Source organism: Lissotriton vulgaris, chromosome 2_1 (genome assembly GCF_964263255.1).
Source record: "Lissotriton vulgaris chromosome 2_1, aLisVul1.2, whole genome shotgun sequence".
NCBI classification, from domain to species: domain Eukaryota; kingdom Metazoa; phylum Chordata; class Amphibia; order Caudata; family Salamandridae; genus Lissotriton; species Lissotriton vulgaris.
The window spans coordinates 361,926,263-361,952,922 of record NC_141687.1 but is presented as its reverse complement, the minus strand read 5'-3'; the positions used below and the strand labels follow the sequence as shown (position 1 = coordinate 361,952,922).

At 43.7% G+C, this 26,660-nt stretch overlaps 1 protein-coding gene across 1 annotated transcript in view; it reads right to left on the bottom strand.

Annotated features, from left to right (window-relative positions):
* Positions 1-26,660, bottom strand: part of PIGS (phosphatidylinositol glycan anchor biosynthesis class S) — a 176,403-nt gene that overhangs the window by 5,128 nt on the left and 144,615 nt on the right. The window contains exon 11 of the mRNA XM_086955161.1: positions 16,933-17,143. Coding sequence (XP_086811287.1) covers positions 16,933-17,143 — 211 coding nt within the window. The remainder of the gene's footprint in view (positions 1-16,932; positions 17,144-26,660) is intronic.

Genomic DNA, 26,660 nt, shown 5'->3' with positions numbered 1-26,660 from the left:
TAGAAATAACAAAATTATATTATTCACTTTATCCCACAAGACCTTGACGTTGTGGTTTCTGGCATGTGTATCACAGTCACCTTACTATACACTTATACTATTTAAGTACATTTTTTTTATTCCTTAACATGTGAATATCTTCACAGCGTCAGTGATCCAGCAGACTATGATGTCCATACTACGTCCCACCCTTAATTCAAGCAAAAATCTCCAATCATTCTGCCTTCCATCAGTAAGGCGGGCCTGTGTCCACAGTACATCTGCTACGGTCTACAGTAATTTCCAAATTAATTTATACAATTATGATTCATAAAAAATAAAGATCTCGGTTCACTGACATAGTTCTCTCTTAAGAGAATATTTCATTCATGAATAGAGATTTGAATAGCCTTGAGAAAGTTAGTCTAAACCTTCACTATTACCCATTGCTGGAAAAACTAATAAAAAAAATACTTTTACCAGCTACTGGAGCCAGGATCGTATGTTCGCCAACTTTTTCCAGGCTCAAGGTGCAGCAGCTGACACCTAAGGGTCTGTCTACATTAGTAGCAGCAGTGACTGCAGCATGCAATATAGTCGATTATTGGATGTTTTTGGCCATATAGTAATTAATAACTAGCAATAAGCAATTTTGAATTGTATCATATGTGTAATATTGTATCACGTGTAAAAGATTCATCTATTTGTACGTTTCTGTATTTGCGCTAAAGCTAATTTTTAATATGAAAATTACAAATTGTATTTCTCAATTACTTTAAGCTCCTGGAGACGCATAGATTGTCATTGATGACTTACCATCCACAAGCAGAGTGCGGCATGCAGTACTGAGACAAAACCCTATCCTTCTCCAAGTCACCAAAACCACGGCCACCAAAGAATAAGAAAAGGAGGAGACACTTGATCTCACCCATGACAACCTCTCCAAAAACTCGTCAAGACTGGCCAGCAGCCTCCCTTCTAGGCAACACACATCATTTGCAAATCAGCAGCCAGTAGCTATTAGTGTAAGGCTACTCCTACTGGTTAGGCAGGACTCTCCTAAATGCACCCCACAGCTCATAAGTACCCAAGTTGACTCCCCAGCAACAACCTCCAACGTAGGAGGAAGTCCGGTCTCTCTTCACCTTCTGAGAGAGACCCCCTGGTTGTGGAGGACTTCTCCCCATTTACCAATTCTCCTTCCCTCAGCCTCCCAGATGTCAAATCTCAATATAATCGACAACCTATTGGCATTGGTAGACTGCTACAAATGTAAACATGCTGTCGTTTTTCCAGCAACAATAGTGTTTGAGGGGGAGACAGTTGTCAATTGGGAGACCCTTAACACCACCCTAATTCACCAGGAACCTGAAGTGATGGAGAGACAGACAGTGTCTTGGAAGAGTTTAAAATATCTCTCCCAGACATATTTATTTGTAAGGGCAGGGTAATGCAAGGCAGCATTTTTTCATAGCCTTTATCATTTGCATGGCCATGCAAATGATAAAGGCTATGAAACAATGCCTATGTCAAACTGGAGGGTCAATGTATATGCCTCTAGGACACAACAGCAACGGGTAAAGCTCTTCTCTCCCATAAACATCCCACCTTCATAGCCATCCACAAACCTACCAGCTCCCACTCTACAACTACAGTTAGTCTAGTAGGTCTTATTCAACATGTGTACATCCCACCTCTCATATCATATCCTCCAACTTCCCGAAAACCACTCAAACAACCCAGCATGTACAAGAAAAGTACCATAAAACACAGCAGCAGACCAAGGTCAAGCACATTAATTCCATCTGTTTCAAATATCTGTTGGTGCAACTGCTCCCCAACATCCGCTTCCAAAGGATGCGTAGATAGCAAAATGTACATAGAAAATGGAAGGTGCACTCCAATGAAGTCAACTGCGCAGAAGGTTATTTTGAAAGTTTCATCTCTTTATTTATATTCTTTCATTTTCTTTAAAAAAAAGGGCACAGCCAACGAGTTTCGTTCCCCTAGTGCCACAGGAACTTCGTCAGGGCTTACGTAAAGAGCACCTAAATATAGTGATCTATGTCAGTTGAAAAAGAGTCCTCACAAAAAGGCCTCATCAAGGTAGTACCCTCCCAGGTATTCAGGTTCTGGCGTTAACCAATAATTTTTTAAAACCCCAAATAATGATCCGATTCTAGTTCAAACTCAATATGTGTTCCATATAGAAATAAGAACAGGTGGATTCGTAGATAAAATTCCTTCATATAAATTAATTGTATCTCAAGCTATTGGCCTAGTATCATTGATTGCCCCACGCAATCCTTGACGTCATGGGAATGTAGTATCATCGTATCCTACATTAAGGCACCATTCCCGGAGACGAGACGGGGACCATATAGGCAAGATGTACTTCCCCTCAATGAGTTCCGACGTGTATCCCGTCGGAAATTCACCCGTATTGCGGATGAAACGTATAGGCTGTGCCCTTTTTTAAAGAAAATGACAGTATATAAATAAAGAAAAGAAACTTTCAAAATATGCTTCTGCGCAATTGACTTCTTTGGAGTGCACCTTACATTTTCTATGTGCAACCCAGCATGTACATCAAACTTCACTCCTATGACCTTATAATCTACTAGTAAATCGCCCATCCTCACAAAAACATTCAAATTGTGAAAATTGCCATTCCCACAACTTTCAATGCACGTGGAAACACTTTTATTGATCTTTTTCAATAAATTTCACTTTTACTTTACCAGTGCACCATATTTTGTTCATCTAGCCATGAATAAGTGTGCGTTACAATGGTGTACTGCAGTGTGTTAACCTTAACAATAAGCCTCAGATTAGAACAATACAATCACATACCTCCATACGCATCCCAACACTCACATATACAAACGTACAAAACACAACTACTTATAAGTTATAAAATATTTTTATGTATAAATAAAGTTCACATTAAATCTTCCAGCATTTGCCCTAAAAAAAAAGTCAACTGTTCTTTGAAGGAGAAAAAAGAACAAAAATAGAGCATTAGTTCATGGAGGCAGATTTAACTTGATGGGGGTGTGGCCAACTTAAAAAACATATTAGGAATGTCAGGGTATACGTCTACGTTCACTGTTAAAATCGGTTTACATTCACAAAAGTAATGTAAATGTTCAAAACAATTGCAGTCCCAAATTAAAAATGTTCTGGAAAAGAAAAGTCAAGCTCCCAAACCAGGTAGAGTGGTAGAGTAGCTTCCCCGAGTTGAGGGAAGTAATTCCTGGCCTCCTTCCTCTTATTCAGCGACTAGGACCTCCTCCACACGCACAAGCACTTGGGGCTGTGGGGCCTGATTAAACAGCTAATGAGAATCTTAACAGACCAGGGTTAGTTTAGGGTAAACGAGGGAAGACATAAAGCATGCATCTCTTGGTGTGACTTCACTTCAGTCATCATCTCTTGAAGACCCAGAGAGATTGTCTAGTGACCAGCAATCACCGGCTTCATGATTCCTTTGAAAACAGCCATGGTCAGATATTGAGGGGGTGGGGTGGAACACCCAATGAGAGCTCAGGGATGCCAGGGGTGAATCTCACCATCAGTCGCTGATCTTTTAGAAGGGCAACTGCTTTAAGAGAAGAAGTAGCATGGACTACAGCAGGAGGCCTTGTTGTTGTGAGAGCCACTAGAGCAAGAGCTTCAGGCCCCGATGAAGGAGGGTCCGCCTCATGGGATGACGCAGATGTTAAGTCTTGTTCACCTTGGTTTAGATTAACTGAGGACCTTACTCGATAGGCAAAAATCCCCATAAACATTCTTGGTAGAGTAGCCCTGTTTAAAATGTTGGTGCTGCAGTATTTACTTTACGTTCTCCAGAACCTTGCCCTGCTCATTCCACAGATTTGGTTTGAGGATCTATCAAGAAAAATGTGTGCCTTTCTCTGGCAGAAATAGCTGCCTCAGCTGGCTTTTGGTAAATGTGTACAATCAGCATACGATGGGGTTATGGGCATGGCAGATGTCTGCCTCTACTACTGGGCAGCACAGATCCTAGCAGTGAATGCCTGAATGATTGGGAGATGGCACAACCCCGTTTTCCATTTAAAAGTGACCTTGATGGATCGAGAGGCAATTATAGGGCTGCTTTAAGGCAGCACCATTCAATGAGCCCTACCAGAAATGACCAAAGTGGTCCTGCTGTCTGACCACTCTGGCAACCAAGATGGCTGCCTAACAGGGAGCTCTGCAGTCACCATGTATCTCGCAGTAAAGAGGGACCCCACTTTCTCCTGGGAGCAGATTGGGGTTTCGGAGTAAACCTCGGAGCGACTGGCGCCGGAGGGTGCTCTTGTCTGATGCCTGGCTAACTCCTTGCGCCGAGCTCCTTGGTACTTGAATGTACCATGTCAGGACTCAAAGGCCTGGAGGTTTTAGGGACTGTAAGTGAGCTTCAGGCCATAACAGCGGCCCCCCTGACCATGACATGGGCCTGTTAGACAACGCCTGGATCCTCACGCTCACCATTTGCAATTGTGTGGAGTAGTGCCAGAGGCTCTCATTGCCTGGAACTGTGAGATCCTTGATGTGAGGAAGTCACTGGTGCACGGCTGGTACCGAGTAGTTGTCCATTTCCTGGCAGAAACATTGGACCTCGCGGGGTGCTTTAAGCGAGGAGACCCTTACTATCCTGTGTACCAGGGCTTCTTGAAGGTGGGGTTGGTGATTGATGCAATGGTCCAACACTTAGTTACTGCTCCTTCCTGCTGGTGATGCACTGTGTTTGAACAGGCCCCCATGGGGCGCCTCTCTTACCGGTGTCTCCCTCAAGCCCACTTGAGTTGACCAAGAGACTAGACTGACGCAGTAGTGTGCACTTGAATGTTCCTCTCCCTGCTATTTCTCAGTAATTAACTGTGCACTTAGAACATCGTGGTAAAAAAGGGACCTGAGACAGAGTAAAATCCATTTTTATCCCAGGAAAACTACAGGCAAGATGACCACAATGTCAGACAACGAAGGGGGCATGTCGGACGGCCTGCCTGGAGGGTCTACGAACCAGAATAGAGGCCATTCTGCTGGAGCTTAAGTCTGGGCTCCAATCTATAGATGCTAAGATGGATTCCATGTTGTCCATGCTGGACAGACTCTCGGAAACACTGGACAGGCATAGCGCCAGATCGGCTTTCGAAGCGGCACATCTCGGCCCAAGAGGATGATGCCACATCCAACAACACCAAGGTGGCTAAAATAGAAAGAACGCACTTCGATGATGGCCAAAAATGAAGACTTGGAGGCGAGGTCTTACTGCAATATTTTTGCATCTCTGGGATAGCAGAGTCTACAAACATAGGATGTTTTTATGGAGGGATTACTCTCCTAACTCTTTGGGAAGTACAGCTTCTAGAGGCGTTTCTGGTTGAAAGGGCCCACATCCACCCAGCCGAGACCTCAAATTGCCTAGTATTAAACTTCCAATACAGTGACACAGCCTTACATCTTGCCAGAGAGTAGGGGCCTCTGCAATATCAAGGTACAACGCCGTTCATTTTCCCTGACTTTACACAATCAGTTTAGGTGGCCCAAAAGAAGTTTGCTGATGTCAACAAGCTGATTTGTGCTAAGGGTGTCTGATATGGTATGCTGTACCCAGCACGACTAAAGGTTGACATTGAGGGGAGATCACATGTATATGTTAACCCATCGGACGCACGGTGGCTCTGCAAAAAGTACATCAAACCTTGGTCATCACCTCCCTTAATCTGACAGGTCATCGGTGTGAGATGACAGAGAGAAGCCAAGAACTTAGCTCCGGCAGATGACGGTGCGTCGGCTGGACATAGCCTGTGTTTTATTTCAGGCTGCCTTTTCATTGTAGTTTCTTTTCTACAGCTGTTGTGCAGAAGTACTAACATATCCCTTTGCATAATCTGCAAGTCTATAGAATCGAACAGAACAGACTTGACCTGTGTTGCATTATATACCTGTTCAATGTACCTTTTTCCCCTTAGTGGTAGAAAACCTGTGGTGTGTTGCCAACAGCCATGGTGTGTACCACCGCCAATTATGATTGGGTTGGACTGGGGCAGGAACCACTAACAGTTGGGGTGTTCAGTGCATTTGCACCATGGTCAGAAGAGGGAATACACTTTCTATTCAGCTCCCACCAGGACACAATCTTATTTAAATTTCTGGCTCCCCTCAAAAACCGCAGTTGCCTGGGTTCTTGAGATTTTATATTTGCCACACATACTCTCAGATGATTTCCCAGTCAAACTAGTCTTGAAAATGCCATGCTCCAGACTATGCCATCTACAGCAGCGCTTCCCCAGTGATGCCCTTTGTGATGAGGTTTTCCATTCGAAGATTTAGGAGGCCATAGTAGAATATTTCCATCTTAACAAGAGGTCAGTGTTGACCCAATTGTCACTATGGGATGAGTCCAAAGTTTATGTGGCATGGCCATAAAAAACAATTAGGGGTGCTGAAAGATATCTGCAAATAAATAGTGAAGGTTGAGCGAGATCTAAAATTACTCGACGACTCAGCACAGCAGATTATCTTGATGCGTGCCTCCTCACTCTACAACACCTCATACAGTCCTTTAGGGTTCTAGCAGACAGGGAGATTAAATACTTGGGGAAATACACACTGGCCTGAGATTATGGGGAGGAAGAATGGCCAGGGAGAACGCTAGCATGGCTGCTAAAGGGAAACAGAAACAGAAACCATGGCATTCAACTGCACACACAACAAGGTGAAACCTTACTGACTAACGAGGACATTAACCAAGAATTTGCCCTCTACTACAGAAATGTATATACATCATGCTCTACGGAGACCACAAACTCTAAACAAGCCTATCTTAATGATATTGCAATGGTGTGGGTGGACCGTGCCAGACAATGACCAGCAACAATTCCTGGTCTGTCCCATAACTGTAGAGGAGATCCTGTAAGCCACTGAAGCCTGCTGGGACATAAGGACCTAAGAGGAGATGGGCGGACAGGAGAGTTTTAGAAAGCATACAAACACACACTTGATCCTCACCTCCCCGAGGTATGTGCTTAGTACCTGGACAAAGGCGTTCTACCACCATCACTCCGCGAAGCAGCGATTAAGCTACTGCTGCAACCCAGTAAAGTACCCATGGCATGTGCTTCATACAGGCCATTATCTCTGATAAATATAGATAGTAAAATAATAGCTATGGTGATTGCAGCTAGGCTGACTGTACTTATGGAACAACGTCTCTCTCAAGTACAATTTGGATTTTTGCCTAACAGTTGTAGAGCTATTGATCTCTACACTATTTGAGCTGCAGTGAATCATCTGAACCCAGACTTAGAAGCATACTTGTTCTTCTGGACACTGAAAAAATATTTGATTCTCTGCAATTGTTGTTTCTTATGGAAGTACTACTTAAAATGGAAATGCCCTAAGGCTATACTAATTTAGTTTGGCTCCTATACCCATAACCTGTAGCTAGGGTCCGGGTGAATGGTTTGGCATTATACCCGTTTCCCATCTGTTTGTCCTCGTCATAGACCTTTTGGTGCAGAATTACAGATGAGGCATCTACACAGAGGACTTGAGCTTCGTACCTGCCAAAAGCTACCATCCATGTATGCTTACGACATACTATTGTTCGCCAAAGACCAGTCTTGAATATTGCTGCCTTGGACCGTGAAATCGCTAGATTTGGTGGGGTTCTGGTTTGGCCTTTCATTGGTACTAATCTGAGCTGTTTCCCCTCACTGAGCACATGCTTCAATCTGACTTTGAATTCCCCATTCAAAGGATGGCAGATTCGGTGTAATATCTGGGCATAATCCTTCACAGAGATAGAGACAATACTGCGTCTGAATTATGACCTAAATATTGATCAGCTATGGACACAAATAGATTGTTGGATTAAACTCCCCATGTCCCTTGCTGGCAGAATAGCCATAATCAAAATGGTGGTACTCACCTGATTTTTAAATCTGTTTACCAATATACCCATCCCACTTACACAACATTTTTCCAGATGACCAGGAGCTCACTGCTTAAACCAGTGTGGGCTGTGAAACAACCCAGGGTTAGTTGTGACATTTTTACACTATCTTATGAGAAGGGCGGACTGGAGGTCCTGAAACACAAGTTGTACTATCTTTTAGCTCAGGAACAGCTTGTCAGACATTGGTACATTCCGGATTCTAGACTTCCATACTTCAAACCTGAACAAGGGCAAATGGTGGGTATACCACTTGTGGCTCGGTTACCGACGGGAAGACCCAGAGAGGTAAAGACGAGGGCTACAAGATTTTGGGCAGGGAAAAGACTTGCCCAACGGCTAGGCTTTCCATTACCATACTCACCAGCACTTCCAAAAGCACAGAACCTGCTGCTTCTGTCCATGGAAAAATTGGTGCAAAATATTATGGGGAGGGGGAGGTTACGTGAACTTTGTGATCTGAATGGCCAAGAGATGTTTGTTTCGGCTGAACACTTAGTCGCCTTCAAGTTTTCACACAGTAGACTAAGACACACCACCTGAAGCCTGGCTGTTTGCTCAGTTACGAAAGAAGAGTGCCTGGTCCTGTAGGAGGAAAACCCAGCATGTTTTCTGGTGATTGGACAGTAAAATATTGTGCACCAAGGTGACATCGTACTGCCCAGCATTTCTGCCACCAATCCGAAAAGCCTGGTGCTACATCCTTCTTAGATTTAACATCTTTATTTCAAATTTTATGATGAATCCACACAAATGCACAACTTCAGGCAGTTCAGTATACAAGACATTGCAAGTGTTCATTATTCGCGTACTTACTCATGCACCCTCTCCTTCCTGCACCATCCTCTGCAGGGGCCCCAACACACACTAACCCCAGCAGCAGCCATCTATTGGGGTAAGTATTACAGGCCGCCTGTGTAGGTGCGCCAGTGACTTAGCCATTAGCAGAGCTCCCCTCCAAGGCTGGGGCCAAAAGTTCTTGCAGCATTCCTGCCCAATCAAAACAGCCCTTCTCTACCTTCTCGTCAGTTCGGACTTCTCACATTTGATGTTCTTCCGCCAAAGCCCACTCACCCATATCCCTGTTCCATTGGTCGTTTGTGGGGGGCCTGGGAACCGGCCATCTAATAGCGATTCTCCTGGTGGCCAATACGAGGCCCAGCATTGAAAATATATAATGAACCTTACTTCCTCCAAGGCATGGTATGAGGTGTAGCAGACAGTGGCATATGGAGCTATGTATGCATAGGTCAGTCACCTCCCAGGGTCCCAGTGTGATTGTGCTCAAATATGGCACCAACCCACACACCCCCAAGCCATGTACAGGAAGTCCGCCTCCGCTGCTCCACACCGATGGCAAGCATCCAAACCAGTTCTGTATTTGCTATGTAATCTCTGCGGTGATAAGTAAGCACAATGTGCAACATAGAAGTGCACCAATTTAAGACTCGCCTTGCACAATACTTCTTGTACTAATGTACAGGCATTTGCCCATTACTCGTTCCCGAAGACGCTGTCCCGCCCCCACCACCATCAAGGTTCCAGGCCTATCCCACCGCAGCACTCCATATAAATCGGTAAACCAACCTGTTTCTCATCATTGGGCCCATCCACACCACTGAGCAGCGTGTTGAAGCTGTGGCTCTATATAGTATAATTCCATGTCTGGCAAGCCAAACCCTCCCTCCTCAGAGTCTAGTCAGTCAAACATATATTTATTTTATACTTTGGTCTATAAACATAAGCACAATAAAACCATAATGCAAACATGTAAAATTATTAACTTAACTGGGCCGAACCCACAGTTAAAACACAACATTACCACAATTTATCATACAATAAAATCGCTCCAAGGGGCTGGTTACATCCAAGAACCGCATATCCAAGAGTAGATTAACTGCTTGCCACCTTTCCCTAATATCATATTCTGGTTTTAAATACTTTTGTTGAGCTAAAAACCACAAACAATCCACAATCAGCATTACAAATTAAAACCTGGTTTACCCTGCATCTAAATTTCAATAAATATCGTTGTAGCCATACCTTAGGTAGTTTCGCCAAATAAGGAAATGTCTCCTCCACATCCACGATTTTATCAGGAGGGACATAGATTCCTTTTTCCGTAAATAATTTAAGTCTTACTCTCTACATACCTGTTGAGTTGCTCTTCTGAGCTCATATTTACTCACGCAAGTCCGATTAATCTCACATTCTATTTTTAATTTCTGGCAGCAATTGAGGATCCTCCCTCTAACAAATCTTGTCCAAGTTAACTTGTTTCCACAATTTCTTTTTTGCATAGTGATGAGATTTTGTGGAGCTCTGCACGATCTGTTCTTGTCCAGAATTGCATTGTCTCTGCATATGCTAAATGAGTCCATCCCGTCAGACCAGTTTCCATTTTAACAGCTTGGGCTATAGAAGATGGGGGAAGAGAGAGTCATCTTTTTAGGTACCGCACATCTTCAAGGTCCCAATTTGATTTCCCACTGATACAGACTACCTCAGCACCATACTGAATCAGAAATCTTATCATTCCCCGATAAGGTGCCAGCACCGGTCTTATGGAGGGGTCCCCGAACTGGTTGTCAAATTTCCTAGCCTCTTCCCCCCACTATGGATGAGGGTGCCGTAGCCTCCAGAGATGCAATACGTTCCATCTACAACACATTATTTAAGAACCACATCCCCAAATATTTATATTTGCAAACTGTCTCAATTTTGACTTTATTTGTTGCCCAAACCGACTTTATCCTCTTCTTCCCAATTGGAAGCACTTTTGCCTTTTCCATATTTATTATTAGTTTTTCCCTCCTACAACGATCCGAGAAGATGTCTAGCTTTCTCTGGAGGCCAATTTCTGTCAGATCTAGAATTACTAGATCGTCTGCATATAAGAGGCAACTTACATGCTATTCATTTTAGGACTGAAGCTATTCGATTGGTTCAGTGTTTATGGTAAATAAGCCAAGAAAAAAGAAAACAAAATGGGGGCTAACACATACCCTTGTCTCAGGTCATTTCTTATGTTTATTCTCCTTGAAAGAGATCCCTTGAGATCTAATTCCACATGGGCCCAATTATCTCTATGCAGTTCTTGTAAAATCAGGAGTAGACCATCCGGAATTTCATAGCTTCTTAGTGTCTCTCATACCAAGGCTTGATCAACAGAGTCAAAAGCGGAGCGAAAAACCACAAAAGAGCAGTATAATCTACCAAATTGCTCTATTGATTTCCTGGCTAATGCCCTAGACTAAAACAATGGTCTGACGTTAAGTTCCCCTCTTTCAAACCTCCTTGCTCTAGGGGGTTTAGTGAGTCTGCTTCTGCTCATTCTTTCAACATCCTCAAAAGGATTTTTCAACAGACTTCTCACTCGCATCAAACATGTTTATTTGCTGATAGCTTCCAGGGAGGGAAAGCTCCCATTTTTTTATGCGTAAGTTTAATAACTGCTTCCCTCCAACTATCCGGAAAACATCCGGTCAGGAGGATTTTCTGAAAAAGGGGATAGAGCAAGCTGGTCTGCCAAGCAATATTGCTTTTTATTATTATTGCTGGTAGAATGTCTGTCCCGGCTGCCCTTGTAAGTTCTAATAACTCAATTGTCTTCTTCATTATTGGTGCTGAAAACCTCTCCTTTATTTCTGCATTAATATGAAGGTTTACAGGGCGCTGAGTAATTACAGCATCTTTATTGTAAGGTTCTTCCAGGTATTCTACCCAAGCATCCCCTCCCTCGAACATGTCGATTTCCCCGGGGCTTTTCATGTCCCATTTTTTACTAACCTCCAAAAAGGTTTGATGTTAATTGACTCTATTGTCTCAAGCATGACTTTCCAACATTCCTCCTTAAGTACCCATTTTTTATTTGCTACCAGATTTTTAAGTACTTTTCTTAAATCATTTGAATCAGTGTATACCCTCTTTGCTTCTTGAGACCCTTATGTATTTTTCTAGATTTCTTATTCAGCTTTTTAAAAGTCTACATTTATTGTCAAACCAAATGTTCCTCGAGTATTTCTCAACCGTGTTTTCATCTTGCATTTTGCATAAAATCTTCAGTTCGACTTTTAGGCATGCTGCAACTTCCTTGATTAATAACACATAATTAAGTCTGGGGGTATCTCTTCTACAGTAATGTCGTTATCATTGTATTGAAGAGCCTTCAGTTGATTTAAATGCTTCTCAGACATTCTTGCCTTTAACCGTGTTGGATACCGAACCTTTACAGGGAGCAGCTTCTAATCTGAAGCAACGCCCAGACTAAGCAGTGTACTTAAAGGGCAGTGATCACTCTCCTCCATCTGTAATACCTAGAATTTCCTAATACGACTAAAGACCCGTGCCTGGAAAAACACATAATCTATAGGACAATTCTGGTAAGCATAAAAGGTTTTCCTTGCTGGGATATCAGTAGGTACGCAGCTATTAAGACTCACAAAGCCATTCAATGTAAGAACATTTAGCAAGGTTACATCTCTTCTGGTTGCATCATTTACCGGGAAACTAGCAATCTTTTATAATAAAAGCTGATAATAAATCATCTGTCTGGGGGGGTTCCTTGCACAGTCATGTTTCCTGGAAAGACAAGATTGCATACTGATCAAATTTTTTTTTAAATGTGCTGCTACGATACATTACTGAATCCACGTGTATTCAGGAAAACAAGGTAATTCCGTGCATCCATTCCCATCCTTCGTCTACAGTACTACAATTGTTCCAATCCCCCTGACTTCCTCGTTCCATCCTAGACAGTTATACCTATTTTTGCCAAATGGGGTTGACTCCTCCTATTTCCCTCCCATTGGGGCACAGTGATTTTCAATTTGCCTTCTCTATTTTCCACTATATGCCTGGACCCAAGTTGACTCCTGTGCTAATCTAGTCTAACTTGACTTATCTGAAGAACGCCATGGCACTGCAAAAAGCCCAATCTAGGGGAATCAAACTGATCCAAATCGGTCTCGGAAATGTTTAACCCTTGAGATTTTAGTTCCTTTTTTAGCGTTGAGTAGGACATCTCTAACAAGCCCAAAGTAAAGCAGGATTTTTGTTATGATTAGGGGGGAACCTGTACATATTCCCATTTAAAATATAATTGAAATCCCCTGCCCAAATTAGGGGCGTCTCCATGTGCAGTGTAATCATGTTTATCAACTTCCCGAAGTAGGACTTGTCATCGTAGCTGGGACCGCACACATTCAAGAAACTTATGTCCCTGCCATCCAGTTTTCCCATGAGGAACAGATATTGGGCCTCAACATCTGCGTACACCTCTCTTAGGTGGAAAGACACCCCCGGAGCAATCCATATGGCAACACTCCTCGCATATGAGGAGTAAGTGGATGTGTATAACTGCTTCCACCATTTCTTCTTTCTTATTCTCCTATGGGTCAGCCTCCTGCAGAAGGGCTAGTCCCACCCTATAGTGTCTAAGGTAAGTATGCACCATGCAACGTTTTGTGTAGACCTGCATGCCTCTGACCTTTGATTTGATAATTCTCACCTCTCCTACCGTAGATTCTTCAGTCACTCCAAGCCCCTCTGTGGCAAGCTCTGCTGCAAAATTACCCATCGTCTCCCAATGCCCTGTGTAGGAAGGCCAGTCCCTTTCCCTCCCTCTATCCACAACCCCTTGGTGGTCTGTGTGCATGTACTTTGCTTGTAAATAAGTCCAGCCTTACAACAATTTCAAAACAGTAAAATGAACAGAACCAAAAGAACCCCACTCCCAGGTAAACGTAAACCCTTCTATTCCAGAGATGTTTTCCAATGTGCGATGCTGTTGAGTGTCACCCCACTTTCTTCTCTCAATATGGCATCTATGTCTGAATAAGGTTTATAAGTAACCAACACTTAACAGTTATTTAAATATGCGGAGGGGCTGTAAGGTTACGAGTCGCACATCGGCCGAAGCCAGCCTTGTTCTCACAATCCAGGATTCTCCAAACACCCTATCCCCTCCCTATGTAGAGAACCAGACACCAGATGGGAAGAGCACCATCATTTGCCATCTTGAATGTCAAAGTGGAGCACGCACCGTATAATACATGTTCAAATCTCATGAAGCCTCCTCAATGCCCATCATATATTCTATGTCTGTTATGGTGTGGCATCTTCTGGATGGCCGCCCAGAACATCCCTCTGAGAGCCATCCAACGCAACAGCCAACATGCCATCCCGCTGCACCTCTAAATGGTCTTCATGCTCTACTGTCGACTCTCAGTGTAGTCACTGGGCCTGGCACCCCCGCTCAGGCTCGGGCCTGTGGATTTCCCCAGCACACTGTCCGTTTCCTGATGTACCGTAGCGATCCAGGTCCACACCACCTCTGGACTTGTTAAAAATCGTGATTGACCATAGCACACCATCCGTAACTTTGAAGGGAAGAGCAACATATACTTGACGTTCAAAGATTAGAGTTTTTGTGTGGCGTCCAAGAACGTGCACCGCAGGGCCTGTACCCTGCTCGTATAGTCAGGGATAATTCGGATGGTATAGCACTCATATTTAGGATTGTCGTGCTTACGGATCCATTGAAGGATACGGTCTTGATCGCAGTAATTAAACATCTTCACTATCAAGGCCCTTGGCAGGGGTCCTGGTGAAGGCTGGTGTGCACATTCTATCACAAAGAGGGCACTTTGCACACATCTGCATGCAGGAGGTTGACCTCTATGGAGATAGAGTCAATCTTACCCTTTAGTGCATGCTTTGTGGTCGCGATGGCACTAGTATTTCGGCTCTCATGGGCTCCTCAGCAACCTCCAAGGTTCCTCCCTTTTAATGCCCAGCGCAGAATGTTGTGGATCTCGGAAAGTCCATATGTTTGTCCATTCTCGTTTGCTGCATTTTGGGGCCGCTACCCTGGCCCAAGGCGGCAATCTGGGCCCCTCACATCCAATAAAAGGAAGCCCACTCCCCTCCCCCACAATTTGGGGACTTCCCTCTCTGCAAGGAGCCCAGCGAGTTCAGCTTAGCTTCCAGTTGGCAGGAAAAGAAACCACTCTCGTTCACCTTTATCAGTCCAACTTTAAAGCACCAGAGCCATACGTCGCCACAGCTCAATGGGTCCACAGGAATACATCTGCTCCAGCAGTGCACCTATCGCAGATGGGCCCCGTGGTCCAAGGATGCTCTCAGGTACAGCTTAGTTGGGGCCGCAAGAAAAGGCTTGCATTCATCCAGGGCTGCCTCAGCCTTGCCCAGTCAGAAGCATTAGTCATGATAGGGCCCCCAGCCAATAACTTAATGTTCGCGGGGTGTGGGAGGGGGGGGGGGCGGTGTTCACTGCAGTATGCTGAAAGTGTCCTCCAGAGAGGAGGGGCTAGGCTTGATTCTTCCCAACGGGCCTGCATCAGCCCCCACACCAGCACCACCACCTAAGTGTGGGGTCCTCAATAGTCAAACCAGCCGGCTGCCGCTCCCAAAATGGGCCTCCACTGTCTGTTGTTTTACTGTTATGTTCAGATCTTTTGTTACCTCACTACCGTTCTGAGAAACATTTAACTGCTCACCCTCCATTTAACTCCTTACTCTTGCTACCCTGAAAGTCTATTACTGAAAGGATATATTTGGCCCAGTTTGCAGAGTCACAGTAGGATGGACCTTGAGCACCAGCAGCAAAACTACCTCAACCACCAAGGTTAAGGCCCAGGAACCCCAGTCCGCCCTGTGGTCCCCCAAACAGGCTCTGACAGGTCTGCATTCTGAGTGTGCACCTGGACAAGGACTGAACAGGTGCTGGAGTGGCAGTGTTCCTATACATTTACATACACTTGAACAATATCTTCATTCTTATAGAATAAAGGCCATTAACCACACAAAGGTGCCCAGTTAAAGAAAGAGCAACAGTACCATACTAATACATGAAAGAGCTATAGAAATGCAACCAACTTAACACATAATGTAAGAGGAAATCAGTCAATATTAGCAGCATATCATTTAATTATAACAGATTGAATTTACCATCATCTAGACATATAGGCTCACTGGATGCTCAGGTCTACTTTTGGAAACACTGGTTGCGGGACTTTCTGGACAGGCCCTTGCTGTGCCGTTTATACTGAAGGCCATTGTGTTAACAACTCCATCATTCAGTCTCAGTACTCGTTTTATTTGGCTGAGTACCTGGTGCTTATACATGCCAGAGTAATACCGGGTGGTGCAACTGAGGTCAGATTGAACACTGTCTTGGGAGCCATCACATTCTCTCAGACTGGGTGATTCTCGAGGTTTCATGACCTAACTACACTGCTATATTGAATAGGGTATACATCCCATGCAATGCAGAATTAGGAACTGCCGACTTGCTTAATTTTAGACTCCTGTCATAATGACCAGTTCTGACTTCGGAGAATATAAAGTAGAAGTTGCAGTCTGCAATTTCCCCCAACCAGGCTTTCCTCTAAGCATAGATGCCAGCATAGCAAGTCTCGCTTCATACCTCTTCCAGAGGTTATACTTGCCTCTCCCTCTGCACAGCTATTCAGCCTAGCTATACACGCTTCCCTTATTAACACAGAGGGACTCTCTCCGACCAAGCCACAACTGAATAAAGGAGGCAATCCACCCGCTCACCCACACAACAAATCTACCTAGGGGAAATCAATATGAGTAACAACTCTGCCCCACCACATAAACCCAATAAGAGGAAATACTGCCATGGCCTCATAGTTTAAGACATGCAAGCTCACATACCAAAGGGTTAGTGGCAGAGCCATGACAGCTCACATACTAATGAGATAATACTGCAAGCTCACTATTCATAGGCTTTACCTATCCTCAAAAACAGAGCTCTGAATGATCAGCTGTGTAACCTTTTACTGGATATTGAGAAATTTGTTCAACTTTACTAGGAGACACATTCTTGCTGAACTAATGTGTATATATAAAAGAAGCGCTAAAGTGATTCCGTAAATGGGAACGATCATGGGGCAGAGTTTATGGTTGAAGACCCAGCCGGTGCCCTCAAGACTCACCTCTGAGGCCACATTGTCATTAATAACAATATTTCCAATCTGGTCAAGCAACTGAGCCAAGGAGGTCAAGGTTGTAGTCACAGTAGCTATGTTCTCGACAGTCCTGGTCCACAGCAGCCGATCCAGCTCCCAGTCTGACAAGACCTCATTACCAGGACTCTCCATATGAAAATCCGCTGGGATGGACACTTTTGAAATCCCAAAGAGTAACCTGTTGTAAGCAGAAAGAAGGCAATAAGATGGATAAAAGAGGATACAAATGAATACATCAGATAGACATGTTCTTCTTATCAGCTGCATCAATTCCCATACTCCATGATGGCGTGTTAATTTGCCATTCACTACACTCTCCCATCTCTGTGACTTAAATTGTCTTTATGTGAGGTGACTATGCTGCGCTCAATACTTTTTTCATTAACTTATTTATTGTGATCTACTCCCGCCTTACACCCTCCCTAATCTGCATTACCTTTTCAAAGTACATGCTGCTGAACAGCGTTTTAATGCCTCTGAAGCCTGAGATATATATATATATATATATATATATATATCCAACCACCTGAGTCGCTGTGGAACCCTGCCGCTTTTCAAAGGCGGGCCTCGAACGGGATAGCGAATCCCAGAAATATCCAGCCAGTACTTCTCCAGTAAGGAAAAAGGAATCCGGGCCACTTTGAAGTGCAAAGCGTGTTTATTTTTGGCTTTCTCGACGCGTTTCGCAGTAACTACTGCTTTTTCACGAGATCGAACCAACCAGGAAGTGCATGTTAAATACAATCACATGGTACAGTCACATGGTATTACGATCATACACATGGAAAACAGACTACCAATTCATTTAGGGCTGTGTCCAATGTAAATACTCGTTGTGCAAAGGAATGAACATAATAAAGTTTTCATTGAAAAATAGAATAAAGTAGAATAAAGTGCAGAATGCAGTTCAATGATTTCTCATACACCTCCTTATAAATTTAGGCAGTATTCTCGAAATAGATGCTTGGATACCTGAAAGTTTCTTGGCGCCCCAAAGTGCGGTTGCTGCGTGCAGTGCAGCCCAAGTGGGCTTAGTGAGATTCATGCGTGGTAGATGCAAGAGGAGGTGGTTTTCATGCAAACGGCACGAGGCAGTCGTGAATTGATTCATTCATACTGTCAAAACTGGGATTGTGCCCAAGTGGGCCAAACAATAGTCCCTTATACAATATCACAGTATAGTCCATTCATACATTTCATGCTCATCCGAGTTTTAGATTCTGGACAGATTCCCAGGCAATTCTGTAAACAAAGTGAGAGACATGCGGTGAGTGAAAGTACTTAAAGTGACAAATTAAAACACAGAATTGGTTAAAAAACGGCAGACATATACACAAGCAGAACTGCATGTTAACCTAAATGTACATTCAATTCCTCATGTAGATTATGCCCATTAGGTTGGGTTGTCCTATACTTGATGATCAGTCTGGATTCCAGTCTTCTCATCTCTTTAATACGGTCTCCCCCTCGTTCTCTTACCGGGACTGTTTCAAGGACACAGAACGAAAGTAGATTGGCATTACTCTTGTGGTGTGTGGCAAAATGCCTAGCAATGGGATATTGCTTGTCCCCATTGGTTATGGCTCGCATGTGTTCAAGCACTCTTTTCTTTGCTTGATGTTTAGAACTGCCAATGTAGTGCAACTGACAGGGACATTTCAGTGCATATATAACATGGTCAGTTAAACATGTCACATGTTTGGTAATTTTGAACCTGTCGGTGTCTTTTGACAGTTGAATCTCCTTTATGTTTTTACTGTTGCGACAGGCTTTACACCTGCCGCACACGTAAAAACCTTGCACTGGATTTCTCTGTTTGATCGTCTTGGGTAGCAGAGTCGAACAGAGAAGATCTTTCAGGGATTTGGGTCTTCTGAATGTGAGCTGGGGATGCTCAGCAATACCTGGAGCCAAATCCTTGTCAAGTTTTAAAATGTTCCAGTATTTGCTAAGAGATTTCCTCACCATCTTGGAATCACAGTTGTAATCAGTAATGAATCTACTGATTGTCTCCTTGTTTGACTGGCTCTCAGGCGTATTCGGGCTGAGAATGCCTGTTCTGTCTCTCTCTTTGACTGTGGCCAAAGCCCTGGATATGCATTTGTGGCCATACCCTCGCTCTTTAAACCTTTTACTCATAATGCTAACCTCATTGTTGAAGTCTTGTTCATCAGAGCAGTTCCTTTTCGCCCTAAGGAATTCCCCTACTGGGATGGAGTTGATGAGGTTGGTGGGGTGACAGCTATCAGCGTGTAACAGGCTGTTTCCAGCCGTGGTTTTGCGAAATAGTGTCGTGGTAAGGATATTGTTCCTATTCTCAACCCTGACATCAAGGAATTCGATAGTGGATGGGTCAGTACTGCAGGTGAAACTAAGATTGAACTCATTAGAGTTCAAAACCTTGACGAAATCAATCGCCTCCTGCTGGCTGCCCTTCCATACGACGAAGATATCGTCTATGTAGCGCAGCCAGCAGGCGACTTTAGTGAGGAATGCTGGGGACTGGTATACCACCGTTTCTTCCCAAAGTCCCAGGAACAGACAGGCAAAGCTCGGCGCAAAACAAGTCCCCATCGCCGTGCCAAGCAGCTGATGGTAGACTGTTTCGTTGAATAAAAAGAAGTTTTTGGTAAGGCAAGTGAGTGCCATGTCGAGAATCATCTCGGTATGAAGGAGATATGAAATGGACCGAGCCTTGAGGAAATGTCTGCATGCCTCAATCCCAAGGTGATGGGGTATACAGGTGTAAAGGCTATTTACATCGAGTGACATAAATAACCATTCGGGGTTCCAGGGCATGTTGTTAATTTTTTGAAGGAAATGGCCAGAGTCTCTGAGATAAGATGGTAAGTTTAGCACTAGTGGTTGGAGGAAGAAGTCTACATATCTGGAGGTGTTCTCCCAGCAACTGCCCCTGGAAGATACGATCGGTCTGCCAGGGGGGTTGGATATGTTTTTGTGGACTTTGGGTAGGAGGTACAGGGCGGGCAGTTTAGGGTGTCTATTGAGGATAAAGTTAAATTCCTCTTTACTGATGAGCTTTTTTTCTTTCCAGTCATTAAGCTGTTCAGTATATTTGGCAACACAGGTCGTGTATATTGCCCTGTTGCTTTTTTCATATTTTGTACAATCACTTAGCTGGGACAAACCCTCATTCACATACATATCACGGGGTAACACCACCATGTTGCCCCCTTTATCGGATTTCTTGATGACGATAGATTTGTCATCACTCAACGATTTGATCGCTTCAAATTGCAATCTTGATAAGTTTTGTCTGACATGGTTATTAGATCTAGATAATTTATCAAACTCTTTGATCATGGCTTTTTCAAAGGTATCTATGTACTCATTGGTGATTTGCGGCATAAACACGGATTTAGGTCTAAAGCCAGTACTCGCATGCAAACCAACATTGATATCATCGGGAATCACATTAAATAATGGATTTTCGAGCGTGTCCAAGTCTCCTCCCAGTTCATGTAGCAGATGTAGTGTTTCCACATCATGGCCTGTGATACTGGTGGGTACTTGTGCAGTCTCGCGAGCCTCAGAGGAAAGTTTTGTAGCGTGCCACTTCTTGAGGCGCAACTTACGTGTGAAGTAAAAAAGGTCAATGCGACTTTGGGTATAGTCAAAAAAGGATGTGGGGCAGAAAGATAATCCTAGGGAAAGTACCTCTCTCTCAGCCGTGTTCAGCTCCCGGGTGGACAGGTTGATGATGGTGTTGGACTCCATTATTTTCCTCTTCTCTGGCCCCTTGTCCTGGATCCCACCGGGCTCGATATGTTGCTGTTGTTCATATTTAGATTGGTTCTTCCGGCGCCTTTCCCGCCTTGACCTCGTCCTTTTCCTCCTCCGGATGGCTTGTTTTGCCCAGTGAGTCTTCCCTGGGCCACCATGTTGAACTCCATTAAAATTTTCTCTTTTGGGCTCATAAGCTCAGGGTTGCGTGTTGGTATACTGCTCGCCCCAATTGAAGTTGTAGCTGGCTCCCTTGTATCTCCATGGTCTTTGTTTGCTGTCGTAATTGCTTCGTTCGGAGCAGAGGAAGGTGTACACTCCTGTGTAGTTTTTGATCGCAAGTGATCGTATCGTTTTGCAAAAGTCCACACTTGCCCGCGCTCGTAGTCATTGCGGTCACGTATGAATTTGCTTTCTTTTTTGTCACAAATTTCTTTTTCCAATTTTTCAAGTTTGATTTCAAATTTTGCCATTTCACTCTCAAAGTCCCTCACGTCTTCGTAGAGGCTTTTAAGCTGATTGGTAATGGCCTCTATTTCTGAAGCCAACTTTTCGCAATGTTTATTTGCGTATTTCACCAAGATTTTGAGCATTCTCAGAGAGCATTCGTGACTATTCCCCGCCCATTCTTCCACCATGTCCGGGTCAGGGCCTGACCCGGACATGGTGGAAGAATGGGCGGGGAATAGTCAGGGCCTGACCCGGACATGGTGGAAGAATGGGCGGGGAATAGTCACGAATGCTCTCTGAGAATGCTCAAAATCTTGGTGAAATACGCAAATAAACATTGCGAAAAGTTGGCTTCAGAAATAGAGGCCATTACCAATCAGCTTAAAAGCCTCTACGAAGACGTGAGGGACTTTGAGAGTGAAATGGCAAAATTTGAAATCAAACTTGAAAAATTGGAAAAAGAAATTCGTGACAAAAAAGAAAGCAAATTCATACGTGACCGCAATGACTACGAGCGCGGGCAAGTGTGGACTTTTGCAAAACGATACGATCACTTGCGATCAAAAACTACACAGGAGTATACACCTTCCTCTGCTCCGAACGAAGCAATTACGACAGCAAACAAAGACCATGGAGATACAAGGGAGCCAGCTACAACTTCAATTGGGGCGAGCAGTATACCAACACGCAACCCTGAGCTTATGAGCCCAAAAGAGAAAATTTTAATGGAGTTCAACATGGTGGCCCAGGGAAGACTCACTGGGCAAAACAAGCCATCCGGAGGAGGAAAAGGACGAGGTCAAGGCGGGAAAGGCGCCGGAAGAACAATCTAAATATGAACAACAGCAACATATCGAGCCCGGTGGGATCCAGGACAAGGGGCCAGAGAAGAGGAAAATAATGGAGTCCAACACCATCATCAACCTGTCCACCCGGGAGCTGAACACGGCTGAGAGAGAGGTACTTTCCCTAGGATTATCTTTCTGCCCCACATCCTTTTTTGACTATACCCAAAGTCGCATTGACCTTTTTTACTTCACACGTAAGTTGCGCCTCAAGAAGTGGCACGCTACAAAACTTTCCTCTGAGGCTCGCGAGACTGCACAAGTACCCACCAGTATCACAGGCCATGATGTGGAAACACTACATCTGCTACATGAACTGGGAGGAGACTTGGACACGCTCGAAAATCCATTATTTTATGTGATTCCCGATGATATCAATGTTGGTTTGCATGCGAGTACTGGCTTTAGACCTAAATCCGTGTTTATGCCGCAAATCACCAATGAGTACATAGATACCTTTGAAAAAGCCATGATCAAAGAGTTTGATAAATTATCTAGATCTAATAACCATGTCAGACAAAACTTATCAAGATTGCAATTTGAAGCGATCAAATCGTTGAGTGATGACAAATCTATCGTCATCAAGAAATCCGATAAAGGGGGCAACATGGTGGTGTTACCCCGTGATATGTATGTGAATGAGGGTTTGTCCCAGCTAAGTGATTGTACAAAATATGAAAAAAAGCAACAGGGCAATATACACGACCTGTGTTGCCAAATATACTGAACAGCTTAATGACTGGAAAGAAAAAAAGCTCATCAGTAAAGAGGAATTTAACTTTATCCTCAATAGACACCCTAAACTGCCCGCCCTGTACCTCCTACCCAAAGTCCACAAAAACATATCCAACCCCCCTGGCAGACCGATCGTATCTTCCAGGGGCAGTTGCTGGGAGAACACCTCCAGATATGTAGACTTCTTCCTCCAACCACTAGTGCTAAACTTACCATCTTATCTCAGAGACTCTGGCCATTTCCTTCAAAAAATTAACAACATGCCCTGGAACCCCGAATGGTTATTTATGTCACTCGATGTAAATAGCCTTTACACCTGTATACCCCATCACCTTGGGATTGAGGCATGCAGACATTTCCTCAAGGCTCGGTCCATTTCATATCTCCTTCATACCGAGATGATTCTCGACATGGCACTCACTTGCCTTACCAAAAACTTCTTTTTATTCAACGAAACAGTCTACCATCAGCTGCTTGGCACGGCGATGGGGACTTGTTTTGCGCCGAGCTTTGCCTGTCTGTTCCTGGGACTTTGGGAAGAAACGGTGGTATACCAGTCCCCAGCATTCCTCACTAAAGTCGCCTGCTGGCTGCGCTACATAGACGATATCTTCGTCGTATGGAAGGGCAGCCAGCAGGAGGCGATTGATTTCGTCAAGGTTTTGAACTCTAATGAGTTCAATCTTAGTTTCACCTCCAGTACTGACCCATCCACTATCGAATTCCTTGATGTCAGGGTTGAGAATAGGAACAATATCCTTACCACAACACTATTTCGCAAAACCACGGCTGGAAACAGCCTGTTACACGCTGATAGCTGTCACCCCACCAACCTCATCAACTCCATCCCAGTAGGGGAATTCCTTAGGGCGAAAAGGAACTGCTCTGATGAACAAGACTTCAACAATGAGGTTAGCATTATGAGTAAAAGGTTTAAAGAGCGAGGGTATGGCCACAAATGCATATCCAGGGCTTTGGCCACAGTCAAAGAGAGAGACAGAACAGGCATTCTCAGCCCGAATACGCCTGAGAGCCAGTCAAACAAGGAGACAATCAGTAGATTCATTACTGATTACAACTGTGATTCCAAGATGGTGAGGAAATCTCTTAGCAAATACTGGAACATTTTAAAACTTGACAAGGATTTGGCTCCAGGTATTGCTGAGCATCCCCAGCTCACATTCAGAAGACCCAAATCCCTGAAAGATCTTCTCTGTTCGACTCTGCTACCCAAGACGATCAAACAGAGAAATCCAGTGCAAGGTTTTTACGTGTGCGGCAGGTGTAAAGCCTGTCGCAACAGTAAAAACATAAAGGAGATTCAACTGTCAAAAGACACCGACAGGTTCAAAATTACCAAACATGTGACATGTTTAACTGACCATGTTATATATGCACTGAAATGTCCCTGTCAGTTGCACTACATTGGCAGTTCTAAACATCAAGCAAAGAAAAGAGTGCTTGAACACATGCGAGCCATAACCAATGGGGACAAGCAATATCCCATTGCTAGGCATTTTGCCACACACCACAAGAGTAATGCCAATCTACTTTCGTTCTGTGTCCTTGAAACAGTCCCGGTAAGAGAACGAGGGGGAGACCGTATTAAAGAGATGAGAAGACTGGAATCCAGACTGATCATCAAGTATAGGACAACCCAACCTAATGGGCATAATCTACATGAGGAATTGAATGTACATTTAGGTTAACATGCGGTTCTGCTTGTGTATAGGTCTGCCGTTTTTTAACCAATTCTGTGTTTTAATTTGTCACTTTAAGTACTTTCACTCACCGCATGTCTCTCACTTTGTTTACAGAATTGCCTGGGAATCTGTCCAGAATCTAAAACTCGGATGAGCATGAAATGTATGAATGGACTATACTGTGATATTGTATAAGGGACTATTGTTTGGCCCACTTGGGCACAATCCCAGTTTTGACAGTATGAATGAATCAATTCACGACTGCCTCGTGCCGTTTGCATGAAAACCACCTCCTCTTGCATCTACCACGCATGAATCTCACTAAGCCCACTTGGGCTGCACTGCACGCAGCAACCGCACTTTGGGGCGCCAAGAAACTTTCAGGTATCCAAGCATCTATTTCGAGAATACTGCCTAAATTTATAAGGAGGTGTATGAGAAATCATTGAACTGCATTCTGCACTTTATTCTACTTTATTCTATTTTTCAATGAAAACTTTATTATGTTCATTCCTTTGCACAACGAGTATTTACATTGGACACAGCCCTAAATGAATTGGTAGTCTGTTTTCCATGTGTATGATCGTAATACCATGTGACTGTACCATGTGATTGTATTTAACATGCACTTCCTGGTTGGTTCGATCTCGTGAAAAAGCAGTAGTTACTGCGAAACGCGTCGAGAAAGCCAAAAATAAACACGCTTTGCACTTCAAAGTGGCCCGGATTCCTTTTTCCTTACTGGAGAAGTACTGGCTGGAGATATATATATATATATATGATCAAGGGCTCTTGAAGCCCGAAACGCGTTGTTGCAGGCTGCAGGTAAAACGCAAATAAACGAACATCTTGCCTGAATCGTTGAGGTGGTCTGAGTTCCTTCCTCGCCGCAAGTGGTGGGAATTGTTTGATATATATATATATATATATATATATATATATATATATATATATATATATATCTCTCTCTCTCTCTCTCTCTCTCTCTCTCTCTCTCTCTCTCTCTCTCTCTCTCTCTCTCTCTCTCTCTCTCTCTCTCTCCAAGGGGGTAACACGGTATTGTGGTCACGGTCTGATTATGTGATTGAGGCCGAAAGACATTTGTCTGATCCTTCGTGTTATGCTATATCGACACAATTTGCCATGCTCAAAAGCAATGATACCACACGTAAAAAGATTGTTAATTGGCAAAGGTTGGGTTTGCTATCCAAGGAAGAATCTAGATTTCTTAATGTTGAACATCCGATCAGACCCATTCTGTACTTCCTCCCCAAAATTCATAAATTGGTTACCCCTGTCCCTGGCCGTCCCATCATTTCTGCCATTGGTAGCATAAATGAAAACATCTCCAAGTATGTAGATTACTATCTCCAGCCGTTCATGACAAACCTACCTTCATATTTGAAGGACACTACTGATTTTTTGGTAAAGATCAATAGTATTGATTGGTGCCCAGACTATTTATTCTTGATGATGGATATAGAATCCCTATATACTTCGATCAACCATCACCACAGTATGAGAGCTGTTGAACAGTACCTTGGTAGACATGATGTGGTCTTCAGGGGACATAATGAGATGCTACAGACAAATGGATACCTACAGACAAATGGGCGCTCTCCAATATATTATCAGGGTATGTATATAATCACAATCACATGTGGTGCTTCAAGGAGAGAGGGTGCGGATCCAACACCCACAATGTTCCTTTTGGGCAGAACTAATTCTAAACCAGGTCCCTCCGAGCACTCTATTTGTAAGATCGATAACAGTTTTGACACAAATCAATTGGCATATGTCACAGTCCCAATTTCTATGAACAATCAGTGCAGAACTCTCCAGATTAAAGTTCTTCTTTGTTTATTTCCATATTCTTCCACAACATGGGTTCACGGTACACCAGCCAACACGTGTTTCCTCGTGTAGTTCTACAACACTATGACTTCCTCAGGGATATAGTTTCAAAGTTCACTCTCTTGTAATCACCTTCTCATTCTTGAACTGTCTCACCAATCTCTATTTTTCCATCATGGGGAAAGAGTCTGTTTTCTCTAGTTCGCCAGTTTTCAAATACATTGTCGATATAGCCTTATTGCTTGCGATCCCTTATATTAAAGCCATTATCTTCATATTCGCCTTACCACTATTTTCAATGCCTAACGAGTCGTAACCTTGTGAATTGGGGTCCTTGTCTCCAAATACGTATCAGTTCTATTAT